The 16,843-nt window shown below is 42.3% G+C and overlaps 1 protein-coding gene across 6 annotated transcripts; it reads right to left on the reverse strand.

Annotated features, from left to right (window-relative positions):
* Positions 1-10,575: 10,575 nt before the first annotated feature.
* Positions 10,576-15,486, reverse strand: LOC9271272 (uncharacterized). 6 transcript variants are annotated; one of them, XM_026021062.2, is made up of 4 exons: positions 13,092-15,486; positions 12,577-12,859; positions 12,086-12,197; positions 10,576-11,333 (listed from the first exon to the last, which is right to left on the reverse strand). In XM_026021062.2, the coding sequence occupies exon 1, from the start codon at positions 15,484-15,486 to the stop codon at positions 13,246-13,248; it is 2,241 nt and encodes a 746-aa protein (XP_025876847.1). In that variant the 3' UTR covers positions 10,576-11,333; positions 12,086-12,197; positions 12,577-12,859; positions 13,092-13,245. The 6 variants fall into 6 exon arrangements, with proteins under 6 accessions (XP_025876847.1, XP_025876844.1, XP_025876848.1 ...); XM_026021059.2 differs by having other exon boundaries at positions 12,086-12,211; XM_026021063.2 differs by having other exon boundaries at positions 12,086-12,245.
* Positions 15,487-16,843: the final 1,357 nt, after the last annotated feature.

Consider the following 16,843-nt stretch of genomic DNA (forward strand, 5'->3'; position numbering starts at 1 on the left):
ATATACTACTCCGTTTAGTTCCACTGATTTGGTATTTTGCATCGGTTCTTCGTTTAATGTGCTTCCTGCTCCCACCTCATCGCCTCAGGATGCAGCTAGTTTAGGCTGTGCTTAGTTCCTCGGTCAAAAATTTTTTAAGTACACAAACACACATTTGAAATATTAAACGTAGACTAATAACAAAACAAATTATAGATTCCGTATGTAAACTGCGAGATGAATTTATTAAGTCTAATTAATTTATCATTAGCGAATGTTTACTATAGCATCATATTGTCAAATCATGACGTAATTAGGCTCAAAAGATTAATCTCGCAATTTATATGCAAACTGTGCAATTGGTTTTTTTTATCCACATTTAATGCTCTATCCATGTATCAAACATTTGATGTGACGGAGTTTTTGGAAGTTTTGAAATAAACTAAACACTGCCTTAGTATATTTTCTTAATTTGTACCACTAAACCTATTAGTATTATTTAATTTGGAGATAATTAATTAAGACGGACAAAAACAATTCGGGGAACAATTGTTGGTATATAAAAATAGTAAAGCAAAAGGTGTTATTAAGCCCTACTGATTGGTGGGGCCGTAAAAAATGTGGGGGGGGGTCCAAAAATAACAATTTTTTATACAGATGCTTATATCATCCACACGTAAAAATAAAAAAAAAATTCCCTGGAACAGAAGAGCCTTATCTGGAAAAATAGTGCTATACGGATATTCTGCTCTTTTCTGTTTATGGTTGCTGATGAAATTGTTTCAATAAATAGGTATTATAAGGATATCATGATAATTTAATTTTTTTTTGAGAATTACACAGTATAACGCAGACACTCACAACGCGCGCACTTAGATCACCCCTATGAACACACGCACGCAAACCCTACCCCTATGAGCATCTTCGAAGACTGGGCCGGGAAATCCTGGAGAGATTAACGAAGTCACCGCAGGCGCCTCGCTGTCGACGGGTACGTCGCCTACCACTGAAAGCACAACGCCTCTTTGAAGACTGGGCCGGCAAATCCTGGAGAGATTAACAAAGTCACCACAGACGCCTCGCTGTCGACGGGTACGTCGCCTACCACTGAAAGCACAACGCCGATATATATATCCTAGAAAATTCACTCCCATGGTGAGTCGAAACCAGGACCTCAGGTGCTACTAAGACTCTTGTAACCACTAGGCTATTTTTTTAGGTTAACTGGACACATGCCATTACAAATTGCCTATTTAGAAAAACACCATTACTATCCATCGAATCAGTCGGATGCCACTCTGCTCTTCTACAATTGGAACCGTACCACTCCGTCATGGGTTGACAGAAACCGTGACGGAATGACTTGGTTCCAATTTTAGAATAGTAGAGTAGCATCTAACCGATTAGTAATAGTAATGATTTGATTTTGCTTTTCTCCAATCCTACAAAACTGGGAAGCATTGTTCTGCTTAGATAATCTACACTGATGTGACAATTTAACGCCGTTTGTGTAAGTTATTAAAACTGGTCTTTTTTTTTTCAGTTGGGAAAAGATGGAAAGGACTGTAGTCCTGTGAAATTCAAAAACAGGATGACTTTGTTACCGAGTTAAACAATCATTTGATAACTGTTTACCAGACAGCACTCAAGATTAGAGAAATGATTGAATTGTGTGAGTTTTACGCAAATATGTCAAACTCCAAGAGGAATGCCATTCCTGCAAAGATGCTGAAGAATGCTCACTGTCAGGAAGATTTTGGTGTCCTTGATTTAATTGACCAGGCGCAGAAAAATGACAAGTTTTTTTTTGCTAACATTGCTGTGAAATTGAAGTGTTTGCTGGGACGTCTTTGTACTGCAGGTTACAAACTCCGGCTGATAATAATCAAAAACAATGGCAGGCCTATCAATGATCCAATGTCATTAGATTCTGCTAGCTAGGTAGCTCCTTATGATTGGAAGTAGTCCTGGGAATGCTCTTCAGCTTTGATTTGGAATAGAAAACAATGATAGATGCTCAGTCTCCTTCCTTAAAGACCTGTGAGATCTTCATATTTTCTATTTCCCTCTTGTGTGTACAATCTTCTCTTTGTGTTGGTACTTCTGTTTTTAGGTGCAACAGATGTTTGATGACCAGTGCAATTTGTATTCGATTTTGTGTAAAGCTGCTTTTAGGTGTAGTGCCATTGTCTATTGTTGCTTGCCTGGTACCTTGTGAATTCTTGGTACAGTATGATGATGAGAAAATACCAGTATAATCATTTCTGGCCTTGAAGATATATTTGTTTCTGAGTACTTGTAGTAGTAGAACTCTATGTTGTGCTGGGATGTTTGGTGTTCCTAACTTCGTTGTGTAGAGCTCGTGTTAAATTGGTGTATTCTCCTGGTCATGTGTTCAGATCAGTTTGTGGATTCATATTCAATCGGTGAATTGATATAGGCTTCAGACTATATATTCAAATCGGATTATGCTTCGGACTTCGTTTTTTCTGTTCCACTGTTCCTCCGAATTATGTCGTACTGGTGAGAAAGATCGATTAAATTAGTTAGTAGTGGATTAATTTAATTCCGATTCTGTTCAACCCAGTCTCAAGTTCTTTATACTACTACTACTTATTGCTTTCTGGTCGCTGCCCCCTGAAAGCAAGATCGACGCGAGCGTACGTCACAAACGACTTGCGAGAAGATAAACTGCAGGAGCTTAGCTGCTCGATCGATCAATGGGAGCATCGTTCTCCTACGGACAAACGCAACGGGTCACCGAGAATAATAATGCCGCTGCCTCCACCGTCGTCGCCGTCGTCGATGCGCCGGGTAGGGGCGGATCCGATGTGAGTTCCCCCTCCCAATCAATTCTAGATCCGCCCCAGACACCAGGTCTGGAGCGGGGCAGGGGCGGATCCAACGTGAGTTCTCCCTCCCAATCAATTCTAGATCCGCCCCAGGCACCAGATCTGGAGCGGAACAAGAGGAAGAAGGTGAAGAAGATGGTGGAGCGTGTTATCGATGGTGGGGATCTAGACTTGGTCTTATCGTACGAGAACGACGAAGAATGTTTGTTAAATGAGAGCATGCTCGAGGATCAGGAAACATTCCGTCACCAAATCGAGAATTTGGGCTATGCGTTCATCCATGTCATGAGGGAAGTCATCCTAACCGATGATGAGGATCAAGAGGAAGGCGAAATTGTCACCTATGCTGAGGAGGAAGATGATATTGTTACCGATGATGATGATGAGGATGATTAGTAATTAAGCAACGAGGAAGGGGCTAACAACATGATTGAAAAGGGTTCAGAAGGCTAAAAAATAACAAGTGATCGAGTAAAGCATCTATGCATTTTAGTTACACACTTACACTACCCGTTTCATATTATAAGTCGTTTTGATTTTTTTTTCTCGTTAAATTTATTTAAGTTTGATCAAGTTTATAATTTTTTTAACAATATCTATAATGTTAAATTAGTTTCATTAGATGTAACATTGAATATAATTTGCTAATATATTTATTTTGTGTTAAAAATATTACTATTTTTTTACAAACTTATTTAAACTTTAGTTTAAATAGGGAAAAAATTCAAAATGATTTATAATATAAAAAAATGGATTAGTATATTTTCAGTTAGTTCTTCAATTGATTTGCTATATGGTGGTGTCGAGTGTGATAGTGAAATCATGGGTGCAAGATTACTTCATTCATTTATCAGCGTTCAAATCCCGATATTCATCCCCAGGTAAACCCCATATATAAGATTACTGTAGGCATTCTTGATTGGTCCATAGGTTAAAGTTATGTACTCCCTCTGTTTCAAAATATTTGACACCGTTGACTTTTTAGCACGTGTTTGACTGTTCGTCTTATTAAAAAAAATCATGAAATATGTAAAACTATATGTGTACATGAAAGTATATTTAACAATGAATCAAATGATATGAAAAGAATAAATAATTACTTAATTTTTTTAAATAAGACGAATGGTCAAACACGTACTAAAAAGTCAACGGTGTCAAAACATTTTGAAACGGAGGGAGTATATATACTTCTATTCATTATCTTAAAAAAATATATACTTGTGAAAAAGGAAAGATTCAGTTATTACGGTATGCAAAATTCCCCACCTTGTCATTTGGCGTGCTTTCTGCTCCCGCCTTCGACGTCACATATCACGATGCGCTTGCGAGACTGAACAAATTAAGCTGGAGTACTATATTATCATGTTGTTTGCTGCACGAGATCAGATAGATGCACCGCTTCATCGATCTGTTTCGATGAATCGCGCGCCGATCGAGACGTTGCCCGATCTCCCTCGTGTGCAAATTTCAGCTCAAGCACTGCAAATCCAGTTTGCGAATTGCCTGAAAAATTTGCAAATTGAGCTCAAACACTCCGTGTATAGTTCTTCAAATTGATTTGCGCTGGCACGTAAGATGTTTATATTCCCCAGCCCGCTTCCGTCGTTCATTTGACGTATTCCTTGCTCCCGCCTCCGACGCCACCGTACATCGCACGGTTGTTGATGTACCGGATGCATGAATGGCTTGGTCGCTCTCCCTCTCTCCATTTCAACCCAACTGCGTGAACTAAACTTAATTTGAGCGCGTCAGATATCAAGCTCCTACTTGATATCGAGCCGGTTAGCGGCAAGGCGTTGGCGTGGTGGCCGCGCGTTGAAGGTGTACAGTTAGTGGTGGCCACTGTTTTCAGAATGCAACGGCAACACGAGAAGGCAGATTACAGGCACAAGTCCAACCTTGTTGGGCCAGCAACGGCGATGCCTACATACACTGCTTTCCCATTGGGGCGTTTTTACGTGAACTTTCTCAACCATGCCACCTGGATACAAGAACTTCTCCGAGGAATTACTTGCATGTTTCCTCGTCGATCGGCTGGATGACTACTTCGCTAGAAAGAACAAGATACATGACAAGCGCGTGAAACCAATCCTGGAGTTGGTAAAAAAAACCAATCCTGGAGTTGGTAAAAAAAACCAATCCTGGAGTTGGTAAAAAAAACCAATCCTGGAGGAGCAGAGAGGATTTGCAAGGAGTACAAGGAGGAAGGCTATGCCGAGTACTGGATCACCGACGACGAGGACGAAGCAGCCACTCGAGCTCCGGCGCCGGGACGGAGGAGGGGTCGACGAGGGGTCATGAATAAGAAGCATACCGGAGGAACTAAGAATCTTTAAGTGAATAATAGAACAAAGTTTAGAGATATCTGTGCACTCGATGCAGGTTTGAGAGCTTCTTATGTAGTACTCCCTTGCATTTTAATGTATGATGTCATTGATTTTTTTATCAACATTTGACCATTCATCTTATTTAAAAATTTTATGTAATTATCATTTATTTTATTGTGATTTGATTTATTATCAAATGTTCTTTAAGCATGACATAAATATTTTTATATTTGCACAAAATTTTGAATAAAACGAATGGTCAAACGTTGGTAAAAAAATCAATGGTGTCATATATCAAAATACGGAGGGAGTAACAAACATCTGGTGATCATCTAGTTAAAAGGTAGCCCGCATCTCCCAAGTGTTGTTTTCGTTGTGCTATGTTGGATGGTTAGCTAGTATAACTAAGTGCAGTAGTTAAGTGCTTTTACGGTTCTTGAGAGTTCCGATACTTTATAGTGTAAAATTTGGTATCTACCGAGAGATACTAAATTTGCGCTCAAAATTTTGGCACTTCTTAATATCTCTTAGGAACTATAAATATTTCGCAGTAGTTAATTCAATTTGCGCTCAAAATTTTGGCACTTCTTAATATCTCCTAGTAACTATAAAATCTTTCGAGTAGTTAAATCTCTAATCATTGAGAAAATTTAATTTGTGCCCTTAAAAATTTGCTCAATCCCTTATGTGTCCATCAAATTTTGCCTCATATCTTACACGCCATCGAGTTTTCATCTTGATCTTCTCTGTACTCATTTTGCTGGTTGACCAGCAATTTTTTTTTCAAAATGTAACATGATCTAAGTTGAAAAAAGTCATTGTAAAAAGCAAAGGGGATAGAATTATTTAACCACAAATTTGAAAAAAAACACAAAATTGTTAAATAAATTTCAGATCAACCTTGATGAACTTCGTTGAACATTTTCAACAAAATTTAAACCTAAATAATAAATTTAAACTTCGCTGAAACAATTTGGTACCGTGAGGTACGGTATCTCGAGATACTTTTTGATGTACTGGGGCATATCTCTTCCCTACACTAACTAATGCCAACACATCATGATTAATCATCATATCTTTCTAACGCTTCCTCCTCCTGACAGGTTCTTCTTCACGGCGACTCCATTGCGGAACCTTCTCCGGCTAGGGGAGCAGCAACTCGAGCAGGAACTTTATTGTCTTTGTCGTCGTCGTCGTCGTCGATGTCGACCTCGTACTCGGCATAGCCTTTGGTGAAGTACTGCCTGAGGATCCCCTCCCGTTCACCCCGGATTTCGTTCTGCATCTTTATCCAGAAAGCCTTGTCCTCTTCTCGGCTGTCGTCGATCGCCTTGAGTTCATCGATGTAGTCTTGAGGACAATTCGCGAGGTCGTCGCCGAGGATCTCAATGATACTCGGCATGTTGTCGTAGTCGGGCATCTCCTCTTCCTTGTACGTGATGCAGTTGTTGATCTGCGCTTGGGTAAACCGCACCATCTTCGTCTTCGCCTTCTTCTTCTTCTTCTTCTTCTCCATCACCGGCGCCTTGCCTTCATCGGAGGTAACCGGCGCCGGCGCCGGAATTTGTCCGTCACTTTTTTTCCCCGAGGGAGCTTCATCGGAAGGATCCATCGTTGTCGATGGAATTTGGCTTTGATCACATGTTCCCTTGGATGTGCTCGCCATTGTATTTCACATGTTCCCTTGGATATAGGCTCTTAATTTTTATGGAAGCACCGGGTCGATCAGAAATAGGTAGGATTCGGGATCACCTCGTAGTTCAGGTTCAGCAGGAGTCCATGAGATGCGCGACTCATGTTCGACTCTGACTCTTCTTCTTTCATGGTGGATTTGCCGTACGTAGTTCGTGCGTACGGATCCGGCCCTATGGCAGCCAGCACGCGCGGCCGTCGTGGTTGACGCCAGCGGCGCCGGGACGCTCGAGCTCGCTCCTAACGGAGATGACTAACCCATCTCTCTCGTTTTTCGTGCGCACGCTTTTCAAATTTCTAAACGGCGTGATTTATACAAAAAGTTTATATATGAAAGTTGTTTTAGAAAAACATATTAATCCAATTTTTTTAAAAAAGTTAATGCTTAATTAATCATACAATAATATAAGCTTCGTTCTGCGTGTCGGGAGGAGTCCCGAAGGTAATTTGACATGCTGCCATGCATATGCACCAACTACAAATTTAGCTAGTAGATCCGGGTCCTCCTGTGCACGCGCGCTTGTCTACCGCGTCGTGCGGTGGTGTGGCGGCGGTGCGACGCGCGCAGCCGGAAGCGCGGCGATGCACGCGGCGCGAATGTCGTCGGTGCCGTGGTCGGTGCCGAGCGCGCCCGCCTGCGCCGAGGGCCACTTCACCCATATCCTACGCCGATAATTGCTCGGCTATTTATAGTGTAGTCTTAAAACTACTCAAAGTGATAAAATATTTTTAAAAACAACCTATTAAGTAGCATTTTATTCTTGTCATTTTAATGGGTGGCGTTTTGTCGAAACCACGTGAAAAAAGAGTGCCATATTGTCCTTTTTCTCCAATGTTTGGTATGCCGGGCAGCCGGGCACACTCACAGTCACAGACGGCATCGAATCCGGAACCTATTCGGTTCGGAGTCGGATACAAAACAAACGGGTCCGACGATTCGCGGAAGCGATTCCGAAACCGAGTTATTGTTGGAGTTGCGCTTGCGCTGCCTATATATATTCCGGCATCTACCCGAACCCGATAACTCTATCGCAATCGGGTCTTGGGCCTCAATCGAGAGGAGACTCAGGGGAACAATTCATCAGGGGCGCAGCTGGCCTTGCCTTCGTGGGCTTAGGATTAGATGCCGCACCTTTTTTCATTCAGATGTTGTGATCTGATGCGATGTTGTATCATTATTATCATACAAATGACTTAGCTCTTTCGGTTCGGTTTCAATGGTGACGGAATTTCAGGCGTCGGGGTGATGGATTTCTCCAAGATAGAATTTAGTGAGGCGAAGCGGATTTTGGCGGCGGCGCTACTAACCTCCGACGACGAAGATAGCAAGCCTCCGACGACGATGGAGAAGAGGAAGACGAAGATGGTGCGCTTTACCCAACAGCAGATCAAGAACTGCATGGCGTTCAGTGCGGACATATCCGACGACGACGACGAGGAATCCCTGCCCAAGCTCTCGGAGGTGCTCAGCAAGGATATCCTCGATCGGGTGCCGCCCGAGGTTCTTGACAGCTTGATAGAGTTCGAGAACACCCGGGGAGAGCGCAAGGCTAGATGGGAGAAGCTACGGGACGATCTTCATGAGGAACGGGATGCTATCCTCAAACAATACTACACGAAAGGCTACGCCGAGTACGAGGTCTATGATGACGAAGATGATGATGAAGATGAAGATAATAAAGTTCCTGCTCGAGTTGCTCCCCCTGGCCGCCGCAGAAGGTTCCGCAATGGGGTAGCCGTGAAGAAGAATCGGTCAGGAGGAAACATTAGAAAGATATAAACTGAATGATCATGTTCAGTGTTGGTCCATATCCATCTTAGTTGTAGTGTAGGGGGAATTATAGTTTCTCCTTCATTTATCAGTATAATAATAACAGCTGTGCTACTCTGTGGTTTGACTATAGTTCTCTTTTAGATTCCTGCTATGGTTTGATTCTAGTCGTGCTATGTTTTTATCTTGGTCAGCATTGATCTATCATCATGGTTCAGGGAACCTGAAAGTGACCTAGACTGAAGTCACAGATCAGTAGTTTTGTTGACTGCTCTCCCTGAGATAATTTCAGTAGTAGTTCTGTTGACTGCTTTTTTTTGGACACCTGAAAAATGTTAGGTTATAATTTGGAACCCCTTGCAAAAAGCTCGCCTGAAATATGTTAGGCCTAATTTAAAGAAGCTAAGCTGATCTCTGTTGACATGTTTTCTCCTACATTATTCAGAGTTGCATGATAAGGATTCCAATGGACTAAACTTTTTGACATTGTCATATGAGAATGGCACCCTGTTACCATCTGTTTCTCCAAATGCCAATGCAACTAGGATCAACACCGGAAATGAATGAGTCAGGCAGGCAGTGTGCTTGAGACAATCAGACATAATATTTTCAGTTTAGCTTCGCATACATTGAGTTGGTTCCCCCATAATTAATATACCAGGTCTTAGTTGGTCCCCATAGAGTAGTTATCACTTACTGGTATGGTGCCCGTGCGTTGCGATGGGACAATAAAAATATATGCACACGGGGTAAAATTATGTTAAATAGTTTGAGAGTACGTATATTGTACACGATCCCTATCACATATCTCCCCTATAAATACATTGCCATTGTCATAAATCATCACCAATTCACGACAAACAGGATCGCGATTGCCCTTTTTCTTTCCTGTTCACTTCCTTTTGAAAGCAAAACACAAGGAACCATGATCAGCTCCAAGAAGCAAGCTCAGTTTCCTAATAAGTGGCACTGAATGGGTGCCATCAACTCCATTGCTGACTACTTATGTTCACTTGTAACAATCTTCTGGACACCATAAAAAATCATGACATAGTCAACAATCTTCTGTTCACCAATTCACGACAAACAGGACTTTATCTTATCATACGAGGACGATGAACTTGAGACATTTGACGAGGATATGCTCATGTACCAGGCAATGATCCGGCAACAGATTGAGAATTTTGGCTATGGTTTCCTCCATAGCTGGAGGGAAGTTATCCACACTGATAGTGAAGATCGAAGAAGATGACCCCGTGTCCGATGATGATGAGGAGGAGGAAGATGACTTCTTCACCAATGATGATGATGACCAGCAAAATGACGACCAAATGGCTAAGAGTATATATCATTGGTTACTTCTATACTATAAGTAAACAGGTGGGTGCTTTCATTTGAATACGAATAATTAGACATAGCTACATTATCTGCTTCTATCGTTCGTGTCCTCCAAAGAACTGATCAGAATAGTAGTAGCACACGCTGAGTTGCAGGTAATTTCAGGAAGGAAAAAAAAAAACCTTGGGTCAGACCACCGTTGTCACTGTGGGGTAAACTCCAGAAGACAGAGAAAGCTAAAGATATGTCCTAGGTATGTTTTCTCTAGGAAACTAGTACTTTAAACATGAGGTAGACGTAGGAGATAATAACATCAAAACCAATAGCACTTATTATATTATTTAGTTGTATCTGGTAGAAGAATAACAAACTATTGCTAGAGTTGACAACTTTTTTCTTCCTTAGGAACGGATTTAACCGATTTGCATCCTATTAAATCTTTAGGCTTATAGAAATGATATAGCCAAGCTATATCATGACAAACGGTGATAATCTACGGCTTGAGGCGCCTGATAAAACGTGTATTTTATATTGAAAAGGATGTTTTCGTTCAGATATTGTGTTAGTATTTTAACAGTGTTGCTGCTAATGCTGATCTGTTATGCTAAACAAGAAATATTAAACCAAAAACTGATAATTGAGATTGAGTTCCATAATCCAACACAGGAAGATACTACGACAACTAGTAGGTAAATCTTAAAAAAAAAAAAAAAGAACGACTCGACTGCTAATCAGCGAAGTGTATCAGCACATCGCTTAGTAGCTAATTCAGCTTGTTAACTTTTCCTCCATTGATGGAAACACCCGGTCGAAACCTTCTTTGACCAGGATGAGGAGCAGGGAAATCTTCAGCGCCTGCAGGAGAGGATTCTTGGTCGCCAGCAGGTAAGGTTTCTTCTCCATCAGCTTCACCAGAAGGTAAGGTTTTTTCTCCATCTTTACCTGCAGATCGATTCTTCATCTTCACCTGCAGCTTCGTAGCCTTTCTGATAAGCGTCTTTCTCCACATAGCCTTTCTCATAGTACTGTTTCAGAACATTGTCTCTCGCTCTCATATGCCTTGATTCAATCCGGTTTATATCACGGATGATCTTAGCAAAGTATTCATCCATATGATCCCCAACCTTAACCATCCTCCTCACGAAACTCCACGGTTTGGTACCGGATGTGGCTATCAATCTCGGCTTGAGACATCAACTCCTTCTTCGTCGCCGTCGTCTTCTTCTTTTTCCCTTCCGACGAACTGCCTGCCATGGTCGTCGGCTTTTTCCCTTCCTTCTCTGCTGCTGATGCCGCCGTTGCTTTCTTCTTGCCTTGATCGGAAGAGCTTGACATGATCGCTGGCTCGCAAATCCAGATGACAGGAAGCGCACCCTGCGATCGATTGTCGTGTGATTTGGTTATGAAAAAACCTGACCTCGATACATCTGCTGCATATTTATTGGTTGGTAGCTCCAGTTCACAATCGGAGTCGGAACCTGCCCCTGCCGATATTCCCAACCGGAATCGGCAGAGCTTCAGCTGCCCAAATCTAGTTTAGTTTAGGGTCTGGATTAGGCATGACTAATTTTTAGGACCAAGTTTGGGTATCGGTTGGAGACTTGTTTTAAACTTAAAATTCCAAAATTAGATTTTTAGGAACATGTTTGGATATCTCTTGGAGATCTCTAGGTGACATCATTTATTATTGTAAATTAATTTTCTAGACCCTAAAAGTACTCAAAATTGTGTCTCATCCAGCCTAGATTCGAAGAATAAATGTCTCATCTAATCCTAAGTTGGTATATACTCCTATTTTGGAACGGAGGGAATATATATTTAATTTTTGGGTGTAATTTATGTTATCCTCCTGGTCCTAGTTTTGAAATAATGTTTTGATCACCTTAATCTTTCAATGTTCTATACTGTATTATTGCTCAATTGATTGGAGCATTTGTAATAGTACAATCTCAGGCAGCACGGAAACATCCTAATATGCGTGCCTTTGAACAAGGTCTAAGCACGTCATGAGCAAGAAAAAAAATTGTGAGCTAGCACCTTATATTACTCAGAAGCATGCCATAGAATCAAGCTGCAAAAATATTACACAACTAGAAGATGAGAAGATGTCAGTGAGGGCTTTTTACTGATTATCATCGTCCACAGATGTGATTGCAATCTCCATCTTCTCTTTCCTCAAGCTGTCTGCAAGCTTCAATGGCCGAAGTTCAATGGTGGCTGCTCTCACGAAACCATCCTCTGCATTGTCCAAGCTGCGTTCAATCACCATGCTTGAGGTACTCATAGCTAAAACAAGGGACAGACATTTGCACAAACTCATAGCTAAATAGATTTGAGGCCACCGAGTGCTTCTGTGCTAAAGAAATACGAGTAACTTTATATGGTATGTTTGCTAATATCAAGTGTTTGTTAATAGGAAAAAGTAAGCTACATTCTGTCTCTAGCACAACTAGGATCCATTTTATTGGAAAACATCAGACCAGGCTAGATAAAGCTACGAACTGAGCAACATAGTACTCATGCATGCTAATGTGACAGAAGCAGTATGCATGGAATGAGGTGATCATGACTAATGACACTGATTGACAAGTATGTACTTAAATTGAAAAGGTAGTACCTTGCAATCCAAGCAGAGGTCGTTTATCAGGCCTTTTACTTGTGAAATTACCCCAGCAATTTGAAGTCTGACAACTCCCGAACAGAAAAGGCCTCAAATTTTGGACCAATCAAGTTCAGAGCACACATAAGGTTGCAACTCACAATTGTTAATCCTTGCTCTGCAGAAAGTTAACCACAAAAGATGGTTTGACACGATCTGCTCGATGAGGTACAAGAACATTCATCACAGCCTTCTTGTTTAATTCACCACCAACTGCAACATTTGTAAGCACAAACATACCCTGAAGAGAGGAAACAGAAAGGCCAATGACTAACTATGATTTTTGCATTCTTTTTTTCAGATAATAAATAGTATCACAGTTAAGAAGCATGCATCCGTATGAAAACAAAAAAAAAAATACACTGTTTTATTGGAAATATTTCCCTTTTTGCCCTCCATAGTTTAAAAACACATATGAAAAAAAAAAGTATAGATAAGGTAAGTCAGTATACTGTAGTTTAAGGAATACTGACCTGTATGCACACTCCTAAGGCATATGTGCATTACTCAGCTGTCTTGAAATAGCATTTAAAATCATGCCATCTTCACCAATAACATAATTAATGGTGTCCACATATCCTTCAACAAAATTTTGCTGCTGCTGCTGCACCTCTTCACCCTACTATTTCACCATTCGCTCAAACGCTCATGTGAATCTATCTGAAAGTGCCAAGACAACATCCTTGACCTCATGTATTTTGCGACAAGGGCAGTGACGGTAACAAGCTCACCGCCACTGCTGAGCTGCTTGACATGAGAATCTGTGCTGCATTGTTCCCCACAGCAGCACAGCATCTGTGCCCACACCTGGCAGATCATCTCTAGCGTGCCAGTGCCATCAGCAGGCGAGTCTTGCCGGTCGATGAGGAATGCACCAAGCGAGCATCCTCCCCTCAACATCTTGTCCCCAAGTCTATTAGTATTTGTACAAGTTAATTTAAACTTCGGTTTAGAGCTATTCGTCCTCAATGCATCTGCGTTAAGTTGTAGCAAGTGGAGCACATCCTCAGCTGTGCTGTACCTCAGGTGACGAGTGATAGCATAGCACAGCACAAGATAATCATTGCGGCTGGCATCGGGAGGCAGCATGTGGGGACGTGATGCAAGCAGGAAAAGCATGTGATTGGACAGCGCCTGAGCCGTTTCCATAAGGTCAGCAGCTGAACCTGAACCATCGACTACCTCTGGTTGCTCCTCTCCAGCAGCTGAACTTGAGCCATTGGCAACCTCTCCTTGCTCCCCTTCAGCAGCTGAAACTGAACCACCGACGGCCTTTGCTTGATCCTCTTCAGCAGTTGAACTTGAACCACTGGCAGCCTCTGCTTGCCCTTCTTCAGCAGCTGAACCTGAACCACCGGTGGCCGCTGCTTGCTCCTCTTCAGCAGCTGAACCTGAACCACTGGTGGCCTCTGCTTGCTTCTTCTCCTGATCCTTGTACCAGCACAGGTAGATCTCAGTGGCGATGTGCCAGATGAGGATCCTCTGCTCCATCTTGGACTCAGCAACCCAGGCTGGGTCCCTGTACAATCCTCTGCTTTCAAATTCCTCCTGACCCCATTGCTTCGCCTTCATGGTCTCCAGCAGCAGCTGCTTGGTACACGCCGAGATGGGGATGGGCAGGCCCGAGTAAGCCAACCTGTTCCACCAGTCCTCGACTCCCATCCACCTCGCAATCTTGCTGCATCGGCTGGCCCTGCTGTGCACGCACAACTGAATCAGGTTGAGCTGCCCCATGGAGCGTGACCAGCTGCGCCTCCTCCTCCAATATGCCGCACGGACCAGCCGGCGGAGACAGGCGGGTATGTGAGCAAGAAAATTACACACATTACTTCCTTCCGATCCCTTCTTTACCAGGAGTGCACATGTCCAGCTCGAGAACATGGCCCTCAAAAGTGACATAGTCTCCAGGATGACGGCTCCAACAAAGAGGACATATGTAACAATGACATCTGCTCTGCTGTAACCATTCAGCTTATGCTGATGATGATTTCCCCAGACTAGTAGTATATTAAACAGAAAGAATGCAACGGTGGTGGCCAGAGACGAAAGCACTCGGATGCAAAGGCCATACCAAGTGTGTGTAATCTCAGACTTGGTGTAGAAGACGTCGTGGAGGAGGGAGAGTTGCATCTCAGCCACCTTGTACAACTCGTCCTCCCCTTGCAATCGTGATCCTTCATTCATGGGGCCACACAAAAACAGACGAGGTAATGGCCCCTTAAACCTATCCTTGGCAAAATCCAACAATAGGTGAGCATTTAATAGCAAGGTTTCTGCTGGATCCAAGCGACGTATGAATGACTCAGGCACCATTTGAGAAAATCTTCTTCTCGCTATATCACTCTCGTACTTTCCAGTTGGGCTACTACCGGCACATCTGAGCGCCCAGACACGCTCCCCATACTTGGCAACACCTACCATTAACATGAGGATGGTGGCTGACAGGAGAAGCAAGGTCCGGCTGTCGCCAACAATGACTATGGAGGACCCATAGATGACATAGGCAGCTGCGGCCACCTGCACAACAAGCGTCTGCAGGTGGCGCAGCCACAGCCGGTTGTCCTCGATGGCGTAGGCAGTGATTTTGTCCTGCCCACCAAGGTGCAGCAGCAGGAACGGTGCCCAGAGTGCCAACAGCTCATGCTCTGGTGACCTGCTGGTAACAGAGAGGTGGCCAAGCACGTAGATCGCTGTCCCGTCGGCCAGCATGTATGCGGACCATATAAAGGCCCTTAGCACGCCAGAGTCAATGTACCGGCGGAATTCTGCCAAGATGAGGAGTGTGACTTGGACCATGAGGCTGAGAAGCACCAGTGCTTGGAGAGCCCATTCTTTCCATGCAGCGCTCACAGCCTCTGCTCCTGCCATCGATTTCTCCACCTTAACATCTGAAATGTATACACCAATCGATTGACATAAGTCAAAACTACATAATATTTCTTTTTAGTTTATCAACACTATCAAACCTAATTCTGATGGCAATCTCAAGTTCTAAACTCAGCATCCAAGCCCAAGCAGAATAATGACAGCTGAGGGGGTGTGCTTCCATTCTGTTGGACTTTCCCTTGTTCCGTATCACATGTTCCGGGTTGTTGTTTCTTTAATTGTGGTTGTGTACATCTTTATTATGCAGAGAGGTTGTGAGTAAACTTTTGTGTGGTTGTACTTGTATTAGCTAGCTGTAATAATGAGAGTAATAAAGCTCCCTTTTCCACAAAAAAAAAAAACTACTATCATTATAATTGTTGTAAAAGCAGACTCATACCCTATTTCAGCCTAAGCATTCACATTGCCATGAGAACTTCTATTAGAATCATTGTAATTAAGGCTATTGTGTACATCCAAAGAAGCCACTGAGAATGCATCAGACTCTTTAGGGGTTGTGTGCTTAAAGAATTTGTGATTGACTTCCCAAACACTTTTCTCTTATACGTCAGTTGTTTCATTGCTATTATTTCAGTTTTCATTTGCTTCATTCTTACCATCACCTGAGGCCCTGAGCTGGCTCATGGCATATATGGCAAGCCAAATACATACTGTATTCAGGATATATAAACATAATAAGTGATATTAGAGCCAAGGCAATGTCAATCTGATTTACAAAAGAATTAGCAATGCATCAGGTGCCACAAATTCAGGAACAGCCTTAAACAATGTGGCCAAGCAGAAAAACTTGATAGCAATGAAGTCGTATTAAGTGAGAGCTACAAAAATCTCCCAGTTTTTTTGGCTACTGATGTGATAAATGAATCTTGTGTTGCATGTACTTATGTGAAGTTGTATGTTGATCTAGTTGGGAAGCGCATGCGGAAATCTCCGTCTTTTAACAGCATGATTATTATCTATGCACCACAATTAAAATTTATCGGACATGCATTTTTCTAACAAGGGTAATTTGGATGAAATACCTCCTGCAGTAAACACATATTACACAGAAGCTAGCTATGTGAATAGAGAAACTTACACACGATAACTGAATGGGTGGAGAAGTGATCGATGATAATCTTCAGTTTGACAGACAAGTTATATATGGTCAGGGATTAGCCAGTTTGATATGTTTGAGGGGATGAATGCAATTCATGCATAGTTAAGTGCCACACACAAATATATCAACATGCATGCAAAATCTGATGCAATGCCTCCCAGAGGGTTAAGGAATCAAGAAAAGATGTCATTCATCTGATACCTGCCCAGCAGCAAGTAAAGGATAAAAGTAAACTATTCT

Source organism: Oryza sativa, chromosome 11 (assembly GCF_034140825.1).
Source record: "Oryza sativa Japonica Group chromosome 11, ASM3414082v1".
NCBI classification, from domain to species: Eukaryota; Viridiplantae; Streptophyta; class Magnoliopsida; order Poales; family Poaceae; genus Oryza; species Oryza sativa.

Coding starts and splice junctions, on each gene's coding strand:
- LOC9271272 (XM_026021062.2), bottom strand. CDS start 15,486: ATGGCAGGAGCAGAGGCTGTGAGCGCTGCATGGAAAGAATGGGCTCTC.